This window comes from Parasteatoda tepidariorum, chromosome 5, assembly GCF_982258835.1.
Source record: "Parasteatoda tepidariorum strain Cologne lab strain chromosome 5, Ptep-v5.0, whole genome shotgun sequence".
Lineage (NCBI taxonomy): Eukaryota > Metazoa > Arthropoda > Arachnida > Araneae > Theridiidae > Parasteatoda > Parasteatoda tepidariorum.
Window position 1 is genome coordinate 99269248 of NC_141759.1, and position 17800 is coordinate 99287047.

The window sequence follows — 17800 nt, forward strand, 5'->3', positions numbered from 1 at the left end:
TTTCACTTTTCTTTGTTAACTTGGCCGATAATCGTACAATGAAATCTTTAATTGCTCTCAAAATTAATTTCACCTTAATTGCTTCACCTTAATTTCTTCAAATATAGTAGGTAGATGGAACTCCGATCAGCATTTATGTTGAATGATGACTCAAGGTTAATTGAAAAAATGAATGGGATACCTCTAACAAGGGAAACTAGGGAAGTGTGACTCTCCAATTTTGAAATAAACTAGTGGGATGTATGCGTTATGAGGAATAATTTTAGGGGGAAACATTCGTTTCGGCCCATAGAAGGTCCTGTGAGAGATAAAAAATAGTTCAAAAAATAGAAAAATCAGTATTTTATTACTTCAATGCAGACTATTAGTTATTGTAATTGTCTCATACTCTAATTAATTTTGTGGTACTTTCACGTACTGTGTAATGCATATTGATTGTCGAAATTGATTTTGAAAATTTTATATATCTGTAGTTTTTCAGAAAAACCTGTTAGGTTAATTTTAAAAAAAAATTTACATCGAATTTTTTTAATTTTTTTTCCAAAAACTTTCCTAATTAGTTGGAGTATGTAATTGCAAATCAATTAATAATTAATTAACAATTAAATAATAATTAATTAACAATTAATTGATAATTAATTTTCTGATTGATTTATTAATTAGCAAATTAATTAATTATCTAATTAATTGCAAATTAATTGGAGTATAAGACAATTACAATAACTAATAGTCTGCATTGAAGTAATAAAATACCGATTTTTCTATATATTGATTTATTTTTTATCTCTCACAAGACCTTCTATGGGCCGAAACGAATGTTGCCCCCTAAAATTATTCCTCATAAGGCATACATCCCACTAGTTTATTTCAAAATTGGCAAGTCACACTTCCCTAGTTTCCCTTGTAAGTGACGTAGAGTGGGTATCTCGAGCCTGATTGGTTGTTAAAACGTGGCTTTGTTTACGTTAGCAACTGTTCTTTCCATTCTGTTTCGAGTTAACTTACCCCGTCAAGTATCAATACTCTTTAGTGATACATTCGATAATCCCTTACAAAGATTCTTTCACAATGATTTCAATTCTTTCAACACATATTTCTTACTTAACACAAAGACAGGTACGAAGCTATGTAGACAATTAACAATTATACTAATTATGCATCGAAGTTGCCAGGTACACGAAATGAAAATATATCACTGTTACAATAAAATACTTTAGCAAATAATAAATTTAAAAAAGAACTATTATTCAACAAAGTCAATGTGCAATACAACGCTGCATTTTTAATTATATATTAAGTTCGCATTAATTCATATCGTTCGTATAATTAAGTTCGCATTAATTAGCATTCTAACCTAAGTAGAACATAAACAAACTAATTATGCATCGAAGTTTCCAGGTACACAAAACAAAATTATATCACGTATTACAATAAAATACATAAACCAATAATAAATTTAAAAAAGAATTATTTTCAACTAATTCAATGTGCGATACGGCCCTGTATTTCATTGACTTCACAGTCATTAATATTCTAACTTGTGTGGAAAAACTTAGCTCAACTTTGACACGCCATTTTGTTTATCGACAATCAGCTGGCGCTGACGTCATAGGTCACATGTGTGGGTTTGTTTAACCTTCTTCTCGAAGTGCAAGCACCCAGTCGACTAACTATTAATGAAGTGAAGTTTTCAGAACTGAAGTTGTAGGGTAGACATACGTATGATTTATTTTATTTTATTTAAAGTTTTCAACTCAGTGAGTGTCAATACAATACAATAATAGAATTAAGATAAGTAAAAAGACTCCTTTTGTTGTGATAAAATTTGAATTCCATTTATTGCAGCTGCAAATATATTTTATTTTATTAAATTGTAATTTGCTATCATAAGAAGTTATCTATCTATTACTCTGCATACGCCTTCACAAAAGAGCCCGACAATCTGGTGACCCGGATGTGATTTGAACACGCAACCTTCTGATCTGGAGCCCGACAAAGTGATAAATAATCGGAAAAACATGATCATGAAACTAGGAGATAGTTTTATAAATATCAGGGTTGCGTAGGTGACTCCATATGGAAAAAGTGGGGACTAATATTTTAATAAAAGATACATTTTTTAGCATTTTTTTTTCAGTTTACTATTAAAAGTGCATGCAAACAATGTTTTTTTTCAATAAATATGAATAATTGGAAATGTAAATCATAGTTACTATAAAATAATAAAAGGGATAATAAATAAACAGAAAAGAATTGAGTTTCTACCACTTTTTACATTTATAGCAGCTTGTGATATCCCTGACCTATGTGCGAAAGTAAGATCAGTTTGCTTTAAATCCAAACCCTCCATTCATATTACAGCGGAAGACATTTTTCGTCGTAAATTCTTCTTTATTACTAATTTTAAATTTAAAAGAATAAAAAAGTAAGTTTAGGCAATTCTAGAGTTTGTCATGAAGTTTCAATTCCTGGAAAAAAGATTTAAAAATATTAAAATGCAAACAAATTATCAGAAGAAAACTTCTCCGTCTCGTAATCCTAAGTTATAGTCTCATAATTTATTTTCATTTGTATATTTTAAAATTTTCCTTTCAGTATTTGAAACTTCATAGATTACTCTAGGTTTGTCTGAACTCACTTTTTCTACACTTTCAATTTTAAATTAGTAATGAAGGAGAAAGAGAATTTGCAAGAAAAAAGTTCTTCAGCTGTATGGCGTCCTCTAAAAACATAAAAAGTTTAACTTCCAAATTATGTAGCTATTCCAATTTATTCATTTTGTATACTGAACCTTTTAAAAAACTTAACAAGGTTATTTTTCTTTTGTATGACAGGAATCCAATTCGTATGCGAGTGTCATCAATAAAACATCCTCCCCAAGTATCGGCAAAAGGCGATATGTCATGGGAGCTCGCGTGCCCCAGCGAGCTCCAAGAACTCGCAAAAGGTTCACCAATCACAAAGAGGCTCGAGCTCTGATTGGGAAATGTGGTACACCAGGAAGACCACTTCCGGAAGATGAAGCTGTTTGGCGTGAAACTGTTCTACAAAGAAGAGAATTGGCTGAGGAAAGCGGAAGGGTGAACTCTAACTATGAAAACGGTGAGTATAACATTTCAAGACAGTTATAAACTAGTTATAACTATCCGACTATAACTAGTTATAAATAGCCGAGACAGTTATTACTAAGAAGTTCACTGAATGTATAAACTTAAATATCGTAGCAATTTTGTGATTTAGATTGGGAATTGTTCATCGTCTTACCAAAGTCAAACTTTTTGATGGTTTTCCATTGATGGATCAACTTGATGGTAACCACCAATAATTCCATCATGAATCATTATATTTTTGACGGTAACCAACTTAAGTAACCATAACCCCAAAGTAGGAATTCGGACTGATTTACATAAGAAAAGCAACTTGTTTTGATGGTTTGTTCATGTTGAACACTCAGAAATTCCCATCATAGTTTCTTAGAAATCAAATGTTGGAACGATCATGAACCATCATCACCCCGATGTAGGAATTCGGACTGATTTATGATGGTCCAACATAAAAAAAAATTTTTTTTGATGGTATATTCATGAGAACCAGCAAAATTTTCCATTAAACCATCATGGAAATGTATAGTTAGAACCATCATGGACATAGCAGATCATCAAGTATTTTTGGTCCATGAGAATCAAACATCTCTTGATGATTAACCATCATAGCATTAAAGCAGGGGTCTGTCCAGACATTTTGTGAAAGGTCCGTTTTTGTAAAATTGTGAAACAATTACTCGTAATTTCTGAATATAAAATAAACGTTAAGTCACATTCTTTCAACCAGGGTCCTGCTTTTGTGAATTTGTGCAAATAGGGTCCTGTTATTGCAGAAAGCTTTTTCAAGGAGTTTTTAAATTGTAAATAGATACAAGATTATGCTCAACACTGTAAAATTATAATAAAAAAAATTACATTTTAAAAAATAAACAGCAATTGCTGCTACTAACTTAGAGATGCAACACACAAATATTTGGTATTTAGCCGATACTGCTGAAAGCAGAATATTCATTTCGGACAAATAAAGGAAGAAGCGTCTGACGAAGACAAAATTTAGTTCGTTTAAATTTGTCTTTCTGCCTCCCCCCCCCCCTTCCCGGGAAGGGTTTATTTCATTAACAAAACAATAATGAAGATAAACAAATTTGTGAAGGGTCCGATTTTATGAAAAGATATTTTGTGAAGGGTCCGTTAACGGACCCTTCACAAAATATCAACAAATCAAATATCAAAATATCAACAAATTAAAACTAAACTCAGTGGCGCGACAGCCCATAGAGGGCCAAGGCCTATTGTGCCCATCTCAGTTTTCTTGACCTTGGGCTCTTGGGTGCAGGAGCAGATGTTCCGGTCAGGTGGTCAGCCGAACGCGGAACCCCCAGTGTTTAGTTCCCAAGCATGCTTGGTACTTATTTATCGACCCACTGAAGGGATGAAAGGCTGAGTCAACCTTGCCCGGCCCGAGGATCGAACCAGGGACCTGTGGCACGACAGCGCGAAGCGCTCCCGCTCAGCCACCGGGCGTCAAACAACAAATTAAGGTAACAAATTTCGCCTAAACAGATCCCTGATTAAAGTAGCATTTTCCATCATGAAATGATGAAAGTTTGTTGGCATATCAAAGACCATGAACGAATAGTGGAAAATGTTAGATGATGGTGACCATCAAATGATGTTGAACCATCCAAAGTTGCACTGAAACCAACATAAACCATCGAAATGTTTTGATAGCACCAGCAAGAATTTTGACTTGGAGTTACTTTTTTATTTTAATATACGTAATAGAAGAACGTTCTAGAGCAGTTTCCATGCAAATAAAAAGCTCCGATCGGGGAAGGTTGGATATTGTTTTAAAAGTTATGAAACATGCAAAACGCGAATGGATGGTGCTTCCAATATAAATTTAAACAGCTATCTCGAGCTCTTGTCCTGCTCTACTTTCGGTTAGAAAGTATAAAGCTGCATACTACAGCTTATTCTGCGAGACTATATTTTCAAACAGATATTTTTTTTTCAATAAAAGGAATAAATTACATAATTTCTGAGCTCAAATCTGCAGTATTTCATAAGATATTAATGATATTAAGTAATTCTGGTGAGTTTGAAGTGAAAATTTGCTTTAATTATTAAATGATGTATTTTTTTAAAAAGGTAACATAATTGCTAGATTTAGAAAGTTCTTGCTTCTCGATTTGGCCTCTTTTTGCTTGTTTATTATGGTTTGTTCTTGTTTCAAGTCGCGCACCATCTCATCCTGGTGTTAGCATATTGTTCGAGCAGCGACATTAGTTCATTTAACAAATTAAATTAAGGTTTAAATTTCGAAGTTGATATATCTTATATTTTATTTAATAACCGTCGTTGAACAGCCGGCCCAATTTTTGGGTTCACGGCTACTAATGTTCAACTCCGTAGGCTTGTAATTTTGAACCCAATCCAGAAGACAAGGAAACTCCTGGTTCACGTATTGAGAGAAATTTGCCTTCATAGAGGGCTTTTTGATTGAACTAACCCGCATTTGCGATACATGGAGAGGAAGACCACGAGAACCTCCCACGGTTAGCCTTGTGGGGAGATGGTAGCTATCAACAATGTCAACCTTCATCTATGAAAAGGCACCCCGACATAGAGTCGAGTTAACATGTCTTATATACTAGTGAATTGTAGTTGTAATTTTGTAGTGGTAGATACCCTACAGCCTGACGGCAAGGGGACTCTAACCCATGATCCGTCAGTAACCTCTCTCTCTCTCTTGTGATTAATCAAAGCAATATTGTTGTTTCAACTGCAGAAATACCCCCAGAATAATAAAGCAACTTTTATTATAATTCGACAGCTAACTCCGATTCATTAGAACAATTTCTGTGGTAATTCCACAAGTAACTCTGATTTTTCAAATCAGTTGTCATTGTACTGACACATTAACCCTGATTTATTAAATTATATATTATTTCATTTCCACTGATAACCCTGATTTATCGAAATAACTTTTCTGTAATTCCTCCAATAAACCTGATAAATAAAAAAAAGTGTTGTAATTATGTTCCTGTGAATGACCGAAATTGGTTGTTGGTTTCCACCGGTGAATGTTGACAACCGCATAGTCGCTTTAGTAAATGTCCAAAATATATACTAGTTCTAGTTAAGTACCACTGGCCAGTAAGCCCTACATAAATGTTTTTTAAGGTTCAGTGCCACTGCCCGGTATGTATTTAACCATTACTACTCCGAACACTTATGTTTCTCCTAATCTATCCTCGACAGATATTAAAATATCGAATAAATATAATAATATCAACGAATTAAATACAGTCAAGCGCCGCTATAGTGAACCTTCAAGGGACCGAAATTTCGGTTCACTATAACTGGGAGCTCCATATATCCATACTGCAAACAATTTTAACTCATTTTTTCGAACTGCTCCCTTTTATTACGCATTATTTAAATATATGACCAATGAAAAGAAATGCTAAAATAATTAAAAAAACAATATTTAGTAACAAAAAATGTGTTAACTTTTATTTTTTATTACTCTTCGTCCTGCGTACAAAAAATTCAGGCATGGTTTTTATTTAGGGATGGGAAACAGAGATAGAAGAAACAAACAAGAAAAAATACTTATGTCTACATTCCTATCAATAGATGGTTTTAAAAATCGGTATATATATTTTATGTAGAAATTACTAAATTACAAAAAAAAAAAAATAAATAAATAAAAAATAAAAATTATTTGAAGACAGAAAAAAATTCATAATATCCAATTTCCTCTCTTCTTTAGGTTTACTATATCCACAAAAAGTAATATTAAATGTGTATAGCAATGCACGGGAGTGAACATTTCGTTCACTATATTCGGGTGTTCACTATAAACTATGTTCACTATAGCGGGGTTTGACTGTAATATCAAATCAGATATTACAAATACTTCGGACATTCACCAAAGCGACTATATGATTGCTGACATTCACCAGTGAAAGTCGACATTCTCTCGATTTCGGTCATTCACCGAAACAATTACGCAAGTACCTCTGAATAACGAAAATACTAAATAACGGAAAATAACAGCGATTTATCAAAATAACTTTTGTTTTAACACACACATTAATCCCCTGAGTAATCAAAACAATTCTTCCACAGGAAACCTTCTAAACAATTCTCCATCACCCGAAACTCGTTACAAAAGCATATCTACCATGACAGCCGAACCAACAGAAGAGTTGGCGGAAACCATTGACCTGAGCAGCGAGGAGACGACCTCTTCGTCCGTGGGTTGGAGACCCGTCTTACCTGTGGAGGACTCACCACTCATCAAGTACACGTATTTCGGTTATGAGACCTACGTCAAACCGACATCTGGATCTGATGAGACGAACAAATGCGTTATTCTTAAACCATCGCATGTAGAGAGTCGGAACAGTGTTAGACCTGCTGTTCTGATTGGATGCGAGTCCAATAAAAGAATGGTAGAACAGCGGAGGGCAAAGTCGAGGAAAAGTATTGAAGAAAGTTCCAAAGCAGGTATGGTTTTACGTCTGTATTCTGTACTGTTCTGTATGGTTTTATGGTTCTGTTCTGTATGGTTTTACGGCTTTACTCGATTCAAACTTGGTTCGAATTTATATTTTGTTATTTTTTTAACTTTTCGAACCTCGATCTCGATATGAACCAGTGATCTGAAGTAGCGAAACTACTGTAGTAGATACTTTTTTCCGTAGTTTGTAGTGTAGTGGCTACTTTTTAAAAGAAGTATTAAAGTGAGTAGAAATATACAAAAAGGAAAAAAAAAGAAAAAAAAACAGTTGTTTGTAGCGATTCTAGGCAACTATTTTTAACGTTAGTTAAATGAAACTCTCAAAAAACTTTTCAAACTCAAAAAACTTTTCAAATCTGATTGGTGCAATTCGTGAATTGATTGGCCTTCGTGGGCCTGTCTACGTATGCAATGAGAATGCCTCTTTGGTCAGGATCTACGTCTAAATCTACGTGCTAATGAGATCTACGTTTGATGCTCGAAAAAATCGGTGCGAAATCTGGCGAATTGTTCAGGAAAATCGAATTTTAAATATTTGACTTTTTTCGATTCCGAATTCGATTTCACAGGAACTATAAAGTACGTTTTTTGTTTGATTTCATAATTTAATTTATCTCCTGCATTAATTAATTAGCATATTTGAGGTCACCCCCTTCAAATCATTACGATTTAGAAATAGAAAGTGAAGATTTGATCATAAGATCAAAAGTTATTCAGGGTGGTCCGTTTTTTGTTTTTCGCACTGCACTTTTTTCTTGAAGGAGTTAAAAAAAAAGCATTGATCATTTAAATCACAAATATTTGATAATTTCCTAGCATTTCTTAAATTAAATATTCAGTCACGAGAAAAACCATAGAATTTGAAGGTTAAAAGAACAAATTCGTAAAAAGTGCTAGAGAATAAAAAAAACTATTTCATGCAAATAGGAATTAAAACTTCTTAATAACTCCTCATATTTAACTAAGCCAATTTCGTCATTCAAACTCATTTTGAATATTGGTGAAAATTAAGTTCTCCAGTTAAGTTTGTCTTCTAAAAGTAGTGACTACATTTCGAAAGTGGTTAGTAGTCTTTACTTTAAAAAAAAAGTAGTTGCGGTTAACTACATTTGCAATAAAGTAGTTGAAGTTATAGTTAACTACAAAGAAAATGTAGTTTTTCCGATCACTGGTTCAAATTCATATTTCCTTTTCTTAAATTTTTGAACCTCGATCACAATATGAACCGCAGTCTTGTTATCTCGTAAATTTCGAACCACAGACTTTCGTGGTTCAACACACCTGGTCTTTGTTTGAATATCAGAATTAATGCTTGCAAATGATTTAATATTTTTGAAAAGTTATAAATAGAAGAAAAGTGGGAAATATTTTTCATCGAAATAGTTAATTTATGAATAATATTTCTTTTTCTTTTTAAGTATTAAATATGATTATAAATCACATTTTTATTATTCAAACATTAGTAAATAAATATTCACCTGAAATTAATTTTAAAAAATTCTATTTAAAACTAAATCATATTTTGATGTCCCATTTTTCTTTTTCTTAACTGTATACAATGCTGTTTTTTTCTCCATCCGGTTTAGAATTATTCTTGCGAATAAATCCACTTTTTTTATTTGCATTTATGATACTAATTTTATTTTGTAAAATTTTTTTAAATTTTTGTTTGTTATTTAAACTGATATTTTTACTATGTACTAACCCAAAATCTTCTAATGTTTAATAAACGACTTTTTTTTAATCAATGTTAATAATTTCTTGAAAAATTATCAAAATTAAAATGTTATAACTAATTAAAATTCAACTTTTTATTAATTATAAATTTTGAACTATTCTGTATAATATATATTTACCTTACGCAAATCCAGTTTCGGGAAAATCCAAAGAAACAAATCAATCAAATCTGTCGGCACCTTAAAAAAAATATATATATATAACTACCCTCCTACTTACGCTTTGATTTTATGTTTTGTAATCTATCAAATTAGTTAAGAAAATATTTTTAAATCAATTTTGTCAGATGTCACGGACGTCCGATTTTGCTCCTTGCTTTGTATGTCACTTTCTGTGTTTTGTTTCATATTTTTCTTGAATTGTTATCTTATTTTGTATTTTCTTGTCTATTTGTGCTTGATATATTTCATTTTCGTATCGATTTCTTTTCATTTTTCTCGTGTCCTTCATACTATTATATTGATATGTTTTGCTTAGGATATATTAATACAATATCCGAAAGCACTTTAGTTTGTGGATATAATTATGTGGGCTAGCTTTTCATTATTTTGTTTTCTTGGTTTTTTAATTTTCATTATTAATTTTTATTATTTAATTTTTGTTATTGTATTTTAATACTGCTTTTTTTAATTATTTTTCATTTTTTTTCTTTAAAAATTATATATATATATTTTTTTAAAAAGCAAAACAATAACGATTAAAAAATAAAGTAGTACTCCCTTTCTGCATGGGTGACTAACCAATTACTAAGAGACATTAATTTAAGTGTGTATAAACAGTGTGTATTTAAGAATGAGTATAAAGGCCTGAATGTAAAATATAGTTAACTGAAAAGCAGTGTTGCCTGGTTAGTTAAAACTAAAATTTTCTCCTAAATCCAAACATAGTTGCTTCGTTTTCAGTTACATTTGTACTTTCAACTCTAAAAGTAAATCGTTGATAGCATCATCTTTAGTGTACTCTGACTGCAACATGAGGTTGTATCATCAAATAGAGTTCTCTGAATAAGAGCCTCACACAAATATTTTGAATACATTATAATCTACTTAATTGTCTAGTTAGATTATTTGCTTCGTTATTTTTTTTTTTTTGTGTTCCCTTATTTGACCTTATCAGCATTTGGTGCAAATGTTTGCCCGGTCGCTGGTAGAGGTTTTGATGATCTCCCCTAAAGATTTTCTGCAATACAAAGTCTATAGAAAAAAATCCTAAAAGTGGTCGTAAATAGAAGTGGTCTTCCCTGGAGGTTTCACTGTTTACATTTCTCTCTTTTGAAAAAAGGATTATTAAACTTTCTCGATAACTACAAAGATTTAAAAACTTATTTCAAATATCGAAGTCTGATGCACGGGCAAAATTATGAAAACGCTTCTATGTTAATTCCTTTTAAACAAATGCTAAAATAGTTGAATAGGACACTTTTCTTTTCGCAGCAAATGCTTAGAAAGTTTTTACATAGCAAAACTGCAGGCACAAACTGAAAGATCGTGCTCAAAGTTTTAAAGAATTATGTTATTTTTATTCATGCAAAATTTAATCGACCAAAATGAAAAGAGGAAGTTATTAACTACATTTAATATTGAAAATTAAGAAACCATTCTCCGGGATTGCAATATTTTGATTAGAATGCTTTTCAAATTATAGAGGCATTGGAAAAGGAAAGAAGTTTCTCATTTTTGTCGATCCGAATTTCGCACGGGTAAAAATGACATCATTTCTGAAAACTTCAAGTTATGTCAAAAGTTTTGCCCCTGATATCTAAAACTTCTAAGCCATAGTTTTTTTTCTTCATAAACCTTGCTAATTTCACGAATGCCATAGTCTTCTAAAATTAAAAAAAGTTGCAGAAACTCCCTTAACATGTATATATATTTTTTAATTCAATCGTAACTACCACCATGACATTCATTGCAAATTATTGATATTTAAACCGAAAACTATTTTCTAGTTTACTATTGAAATTGAAAGCAGAGAACGTTAGAACGTTAGAAATCCTGAATTTCTAACGTTCTAACGTTCTCTGCTTTCAATTTCAATAGTAAACTAGAAAATAAGTATTCTAGGAAAGGTTGCTAATTGAAATCTCGTTTATTAGGTTTTTGCTTTTTACTAATCACCATATTCTACATTTTTAGCCGCTTTTGGCATTCCTGTAATCACTTAGAGATAAAAACAAGCATTTGCACTTAAGAGATAATATCTCCATAAGAGAAATATTTCGCCACAATTGGTATTCTTATGATGATTATTAAGTGTTATGTTTATTATGCATGCCTCGGTGGTTATGCATATTATTATGAAGATTTCGTGTTATATTGATATAGAGTGTTAATAATATTTCTCTATGTTAATAATAATAATTTCTGAAATCCAACAGATGGCGCTCTGCGCAGTAACGTAAAAGGATTAATAGTATCCAGTTTCCTCTATGGCAAAAACAAGGAATCATGTTCATGGTACAGTGCCATAGAGGAAACTGAATGCAATGAATCCTTTTACGTTACTGCGCATAGCGCCATCTGTTGGATTTTAGAAATTATTAATATAGAGAAATATTATTAACATAAGGAATATGTATTATGACATTTTAATTTTGCTATTTTTTCCTTCTTTTAATATTAACTATTTATAACTATTTCAGAGACTATCAAGGGAAATGGTACAGGAAGAGTAGTGATTAACGTACCGTACGTCAACTTACGCCCAGACAGCCGTAACTCGTCCTCATCTTCTCGAATCGTTCCACACGGTGTCAGATCCTTCAATAAGAACGGACATGTCCGCAACTGGTCATCGCTTAGCCAAACGTCAGCGTCATCATCTTCGTCTTACAGAGGAATGACCACAATGCCTCCTTCACACAGGGCATCCCAGAAGAGTCACCATCCTCAGAAAGTCATCAGGTGGTCGTCAGATGACAGACTACCAAGGAGGCAAAATGGTGGATTTTTCTTGAGCCTGAAAAGACTTAGTATTCAATCACTTACTAAAGCCAAACACAAAACCGGAAAGTAAGTAATCCATCTGCTTCAATGATTCAATATTGCTGACTCTAAACTCCCCCTTAGTGTCGCACTATATCATATAAACTATATCACACTATATCAGTGTCACACTATAGACACTATATCATATATCGCTAGCAATTCAGAAAAAAAACACATGTTATGATCTCACATTTTATTTTTACACTTTACCTATAGTTTGTCTAAAGTAAAAACTCCCCTAATCATTCGTCTGGACCCGTGGCGGTGACTATGGTGACGAGGTATAACTAGTATTTCAAGTAAGGGTGTGAGGTCATTGTTTAGGGCAGATTTCGGCTTGGGTCGTCGAAAGAAAGGGAATCTTTTTCTTTGGTCTATTGTATTAGCCCTAGAGTGAAGAGAAGCTACCCTCCCTGAAATGCGCTAGTCTTGTTTCCATAGCAACAGACGGCCTCAGACTTTGTGGTGGGGGGTGTTCTTACCGGAGACAAACTGTACTTTTTTTAATGACATCTTTGAGCTTAACAATAACAATGATTGGATGTGTTCATATTTTGATAAAAAAAAATTATTAAACAAATAATATAAAGATTTTTAAATTGTAGATTTTAAATAATTTTGATTTATTCAAAATGTGTCATGCCATACTTTTGTTACTTCCTTCATTCTTCCTTTTGTCTCAAAGTGTTACAATTTCACTAAACCTCTTCTTCATCATCAAAAGTGGCATCATTTATAGACGTTTGTGAATCGCATTAGGATTAAGTTACAAGATAAAATAAAATTGTAAAGACTACATTTTTCGGACTGACTAATAGAAAATAATTTTATTTTGAACAGGGTGCATATCACTTTCGAAAGACGTGGGGTGAATTTTCGGTGGTGATAAAAGATTTATCATTTTTATTTAAATTTATTATTTTTAGTCATCTTAACTATTAATTTGTCTATGCCACAAAGATGTTCAAAATTTAATTGGAGTTTAAATGAAAATCATTATTGCATTTAAGAAATAATTGATTTTATATTGTCATCGGTCACACATAAGTTCACCTAATCGGTCAGTTGCTGTTTGATCAGTCTAGATCACCAAAGTTTTGACTGATCTTTGGTGATGAATTCTGCTTTGAGTGGTCAGAAAACACTTGACATCCTGCTCAGTTTACATTAGCATCCTGCTCAGAGCTCCGGTTAAAATATGTAGCATGATACTTAAATTATCCCTCCCATGTAGCCTAAATTAAGCATAAATGTTTGGAAAATTGGTAAAGTCAATCCGCTTTATATGTAAATTTTACGTAATATTGACGGAATGATATTGCCATTGCGATATTTGGTAAAAAAAAACTTCGGTACATTTTACATAATATCGGTAAGATTGCTTTCGTATATTTTACGAAAGATTGACGAAAGAATGTTTACTATTTTTAATTAGTAAAAATGTTTTTTGGATAACCACTTTTTTGTATAATTTGACGTTTCAACATGATTTTTAAGTATGATTATCGTAAATAGTATGTAAAAATAACGTATTCATTCTCACTTAGTAAAAAGCGGTTGGTAAAATAGTCGTAATAGAAACGAATTTGCTTACACAAAATTTTACAAAAAATTTTCCATTTTTTTATAACTATTTTTTGCTTATAATTCGACGTTTCAATTTTTTTAATGATAATAAATTTTGACGTAAATAAATGTGAAACTAACGTACTCATTCTTATCTAGTACAAAGTGGTTGGTAAAATATTCGCTACAAAAGCGAATTTATTTACGTCTAATTTTACGTTTTTTAAATAACCATTTTTTGCTGTAATTCAACTTTTCAGCTTTACGTAAATTTTACGAATGCTTAATAAAATTTAACGGAGAAATATGCGTAATTTTGACGCAAAATTGTGGGTTCTCTGCTACCACGGCTTTAGCTAGTTGAAAGGTGGTCAAAACTTGAAACAATAGAAAACAATTAATTCGAGCATTTTTTAGATACACAAAGCTTTAATTAAATGTCATGTAAAGCAAAAAATGAGATATCGAAGAAAAGCACTTAAAATTGCAATAACTTTAAAAAAAAATTAGAATTTTGAAAAAATCTCTGAGTTAAGTTCATGCACGAATATTGCCCCCTCAGCGTGCCAAAATTCAACCCTGTAGTTGAACTCCTGCGGTCTGTAGAACGGCTCATATCGTATTTTCCCTACGAGTTTAATATCTCTCGAACTCAGGGCTTTTTTTTTTCTTTTTCTTTCCTCCAGACGTGGACACGTACCTAGGTTTGCAAAACCCTTACCCGTATAGTCCACGTCTGGCTACCAGTCTGGCCCGCCACAACCCATCGAGCTAGCCTGATCAGTGGGGATTTATTTTAAAAAAATTTGCATATTACATAATATATATAAAAAAATTTACAATAAAAAACAACATTGAAAGCCTTGCAGAAGACTATGAAGTGCAACACATTTGCTTCAGAAATAAGAATGACTGAAACAATAAATGAAGAAAAAAGAACATGAACAACAAAAAAAAATGAATTTTGTTATATACATAAAAATTTAAAAAGGAGAAATAAAAAGAAAAAGAATAAAGAAAGTGTACATAAATATAATGTATCATGTTAGACAAAAAAATATTTTAAATATATGAATATATATATTTTTTATTAAGACAATTTTTTTTCTTTTTTAGGCAGACCATAATCTTAATGAGGTTAACATTAAAATTTTATTAATTTATCATTAATGGATAAAAAATGCATTGTGTTTTTAAGTTTAGTATTTAAAGTCTTGTTAGTTAGGAAATTTTTCTGCCATTTGTATAGGTTGGATTGATTTGGCGGTCGGGTATGCCAAGAGGCAGTGTAAGCAGAGCCCGACTTTGCTAAATAGGGGCCCTGGGCAAAAACTTCTTTGGGGGCCCCCCTCAGCTTCACTATTTCAGTTATGAAGAACCAAACTTTATGGAGGTATTTAAATTTTTCACCTCATTATAGATATATAACAAGAAAATTGAATAGAACCTAAAATAGCTATAAATGTCCCTCTCCCTCCAATGGTCAGACGAAATATCGTTCTGTCTATTTTATTCATTTTCTGACCATTCTGTGTCCATCATGCCGAATGCTGTTTTCTGATTGTCAACTTTGTTAACTATCTACTAAAAAATTAATATCCTTGCTGACATTAGGGCGGAATTCAGCTAAATTTTTGCAATTACAATGTTTCAATTAAGCCAATCAGACAGGCTTTTGATTGAACAAATTTCGAAAATTTAGCTAAATTCCGTCCTAGGATTTATGAAATATAGATTGTGTTCATACGATGCCAACGTATAATTATTATTATATAAAGTATATAAGTTATGAAGATAATGAAGAAGCCAGCATAAAACTGACTACGACTTTACACTGGACTGATATTTCGTTTAAAAAAAGTTCATTAAAGAAGGAAACTTAAAGTAAACTTTCCATTCGATTTGGGGGCCCCCTCTGATGTGGGGGCCCTGGGCAACTGCCCCGTGTGCCCATGCCTTAGTCAGGCTCTGAGTGTAAGAGTGAAATTTTTTGAGAAATTTATGTTGTAAAAAGCAAAGCCTGTACCTGTCTCCATTTTAGAGCCATCTGTAAAGTAATTGAGCATATTTAGATGATTATAATTGTTTTCTTTAAGATTTATTACATTCTTTAAGTAGTTTGAAGGATGAAAGGCGGGGATTGGTTGCCAAAATCATTGTAACAATATGTTATATTATCATGTATTATGTCCTTTTTAAGTTGAGTAAGAGATGCTAGGCTGGAGATCAATTCAATCTGTTTATATAAAGGGGGGATACCACAAAGTACTTGAAGCGTGGATGTGGAAGTTGAATGGTAGGATCTGGAGATATTTAATAGGAATTTCCGTTGGATTGTTTCAAGTGCTCTCATAATTCTTGGGGACATATTGCTTGCCCAAATACAGGATCCATGTGAGAGGGAAGGGAGTATGACTGTATTGTATATAAATTTTCTTGCGGTGTGATTGATGTCCCAAGTTTTTGTATTTATGGGGCATCAATCATAACGCAAGAAAATTTATATACTCAGAGCTCGAAAAACAGCCCGTCCGCCCGTCCTCGGCGTTCAAAAATTTCCCGCGGATAACAAATTTCTCGAATCCAGCGTCCGCGCGTACGGCCATTTTCCCGTTAATGTTCGTGATATATTTTCAATTTTTGTTATTTTACAAGAGTCTAGCGCTTCACTTCTAAAATGACCCTCTAATCTCGAAATACAGCAACATACTGCTCATAGTGGAATTGATGTTTTCTCTGTCTGTGAGTACTGCAGCGGTTGAAAGGGGCTTTTCAGCTATGAACTTACAAAAAAAAAAACACATTACTTACTGGTCTTAAACAAGAAGCGTTAAACGCATTTATGAATATCCACCTAAATGGAAAACCTCTTTCAGATTTCTGTGCAGAAACCTCTGTAAATCATTAGCTTGATTGTGGAACTGGCAAACGTCATATTTGATTCATTTAAAAAACGCAGCACCCTCGGATAAATTGACATTCCAGATAACTTGACCTTTGTTATTTAAATTATTTCATAAAAGAAATACTAGGTTTTACTATTAGTTACCTAGTATTTCTTTTACTACTGTATAATGTAATCCTAGTAACTACCAATTCATTGTGCAATTTATACACTGAAGAGCCAAAAAAACTGGTGCAGGCATGAGTATGCAAATATAGGGGTATGGAGCCAATCCAAGTACAGCCCTGTGATCGGCAACGCGTATATAAGACAACGAGTGTCTAGCACAGTTCTTAGATCGGTTACTGCTGCTACAGTGCCAGGTTATATAGATTTAAGTGAGTTTGAACGTGGTATTATAGTCGGCGCAAGGGAGATGGGACATAGCATCTCCGAGATATCAATGAAATTTGGATTTTCACGTACTACCATTTCACGAGTATACCGTGAGTATCGGAAATCCACCAAAATCTCCAGACATGAACATTATTGAACATATTTGGGATGCCTTGCAACGTGATGTTCGGAAGATACTGGTTTATGGACAGCCCTGCAGGATTCATGGTGTCAATTATCTCCAGCACTACTTCACACATTGATCGAATCCATGCCACGTCGTGTTGCGGCACTTCTGCGTGCTCGCGGGGGCCCTACACGATATTATGCAGGTATACCAGTTTTTTTGGCTCTTCGGTGTATAAATGTTTGTAATAAATAAGAGAAAATTATATTTTTATTTATTTAGAAGCGACGGGTTAGTTTCAAAGGAGGACGGGTACATTGTTGGACAAGCCGTCCTCGGGGACGGGTAAAATTTCTGAGTTTTTTCGAGCCCTTTTCGAACTAATTATGAAATTTTAAACTTTTTTGTTCCATCGTAATTGCTGTAAATTTTTCTACACATCAACGAAATTTCAAGTTTCTAAGTTTAAGCGCAGCAAAACGAAATGTAACATCGGGCACCCAAAACATCGGCGGCATTTATGATTTT

The 17800-nt window shown here is 32.7% G+C and overlaps 1 protein-coding gene across 1 annotated transcript in view; it reads left to right on the forward strand.

Moving 5' to 3' along the window:
- LOC107448529 (uncharacterized) overlaps nucleotides 1-17800 on the forward strand; it is a 56587-nt gene that overhangs the window by 35196 nt on the left and 3591 nt on the right. The window contains exons 4-6 of the mRNA XM_043048852.3: nucleotides 2835-3102; nucleotides 7182-7562; nucleotides 11954-12323. Of these exons, the coding sequence (XP_042904786.2) occupies nucleotides 2835-3102; nucleotides 7182-7562; nucleotides 11954-12323 (1019 nt within the window). The remainder of the gene's footprint in view (nucleotides 1-2834; nucleotides 3103-7181; nucleotides 7563-11953; nucleotides 12324-17800) is intronic.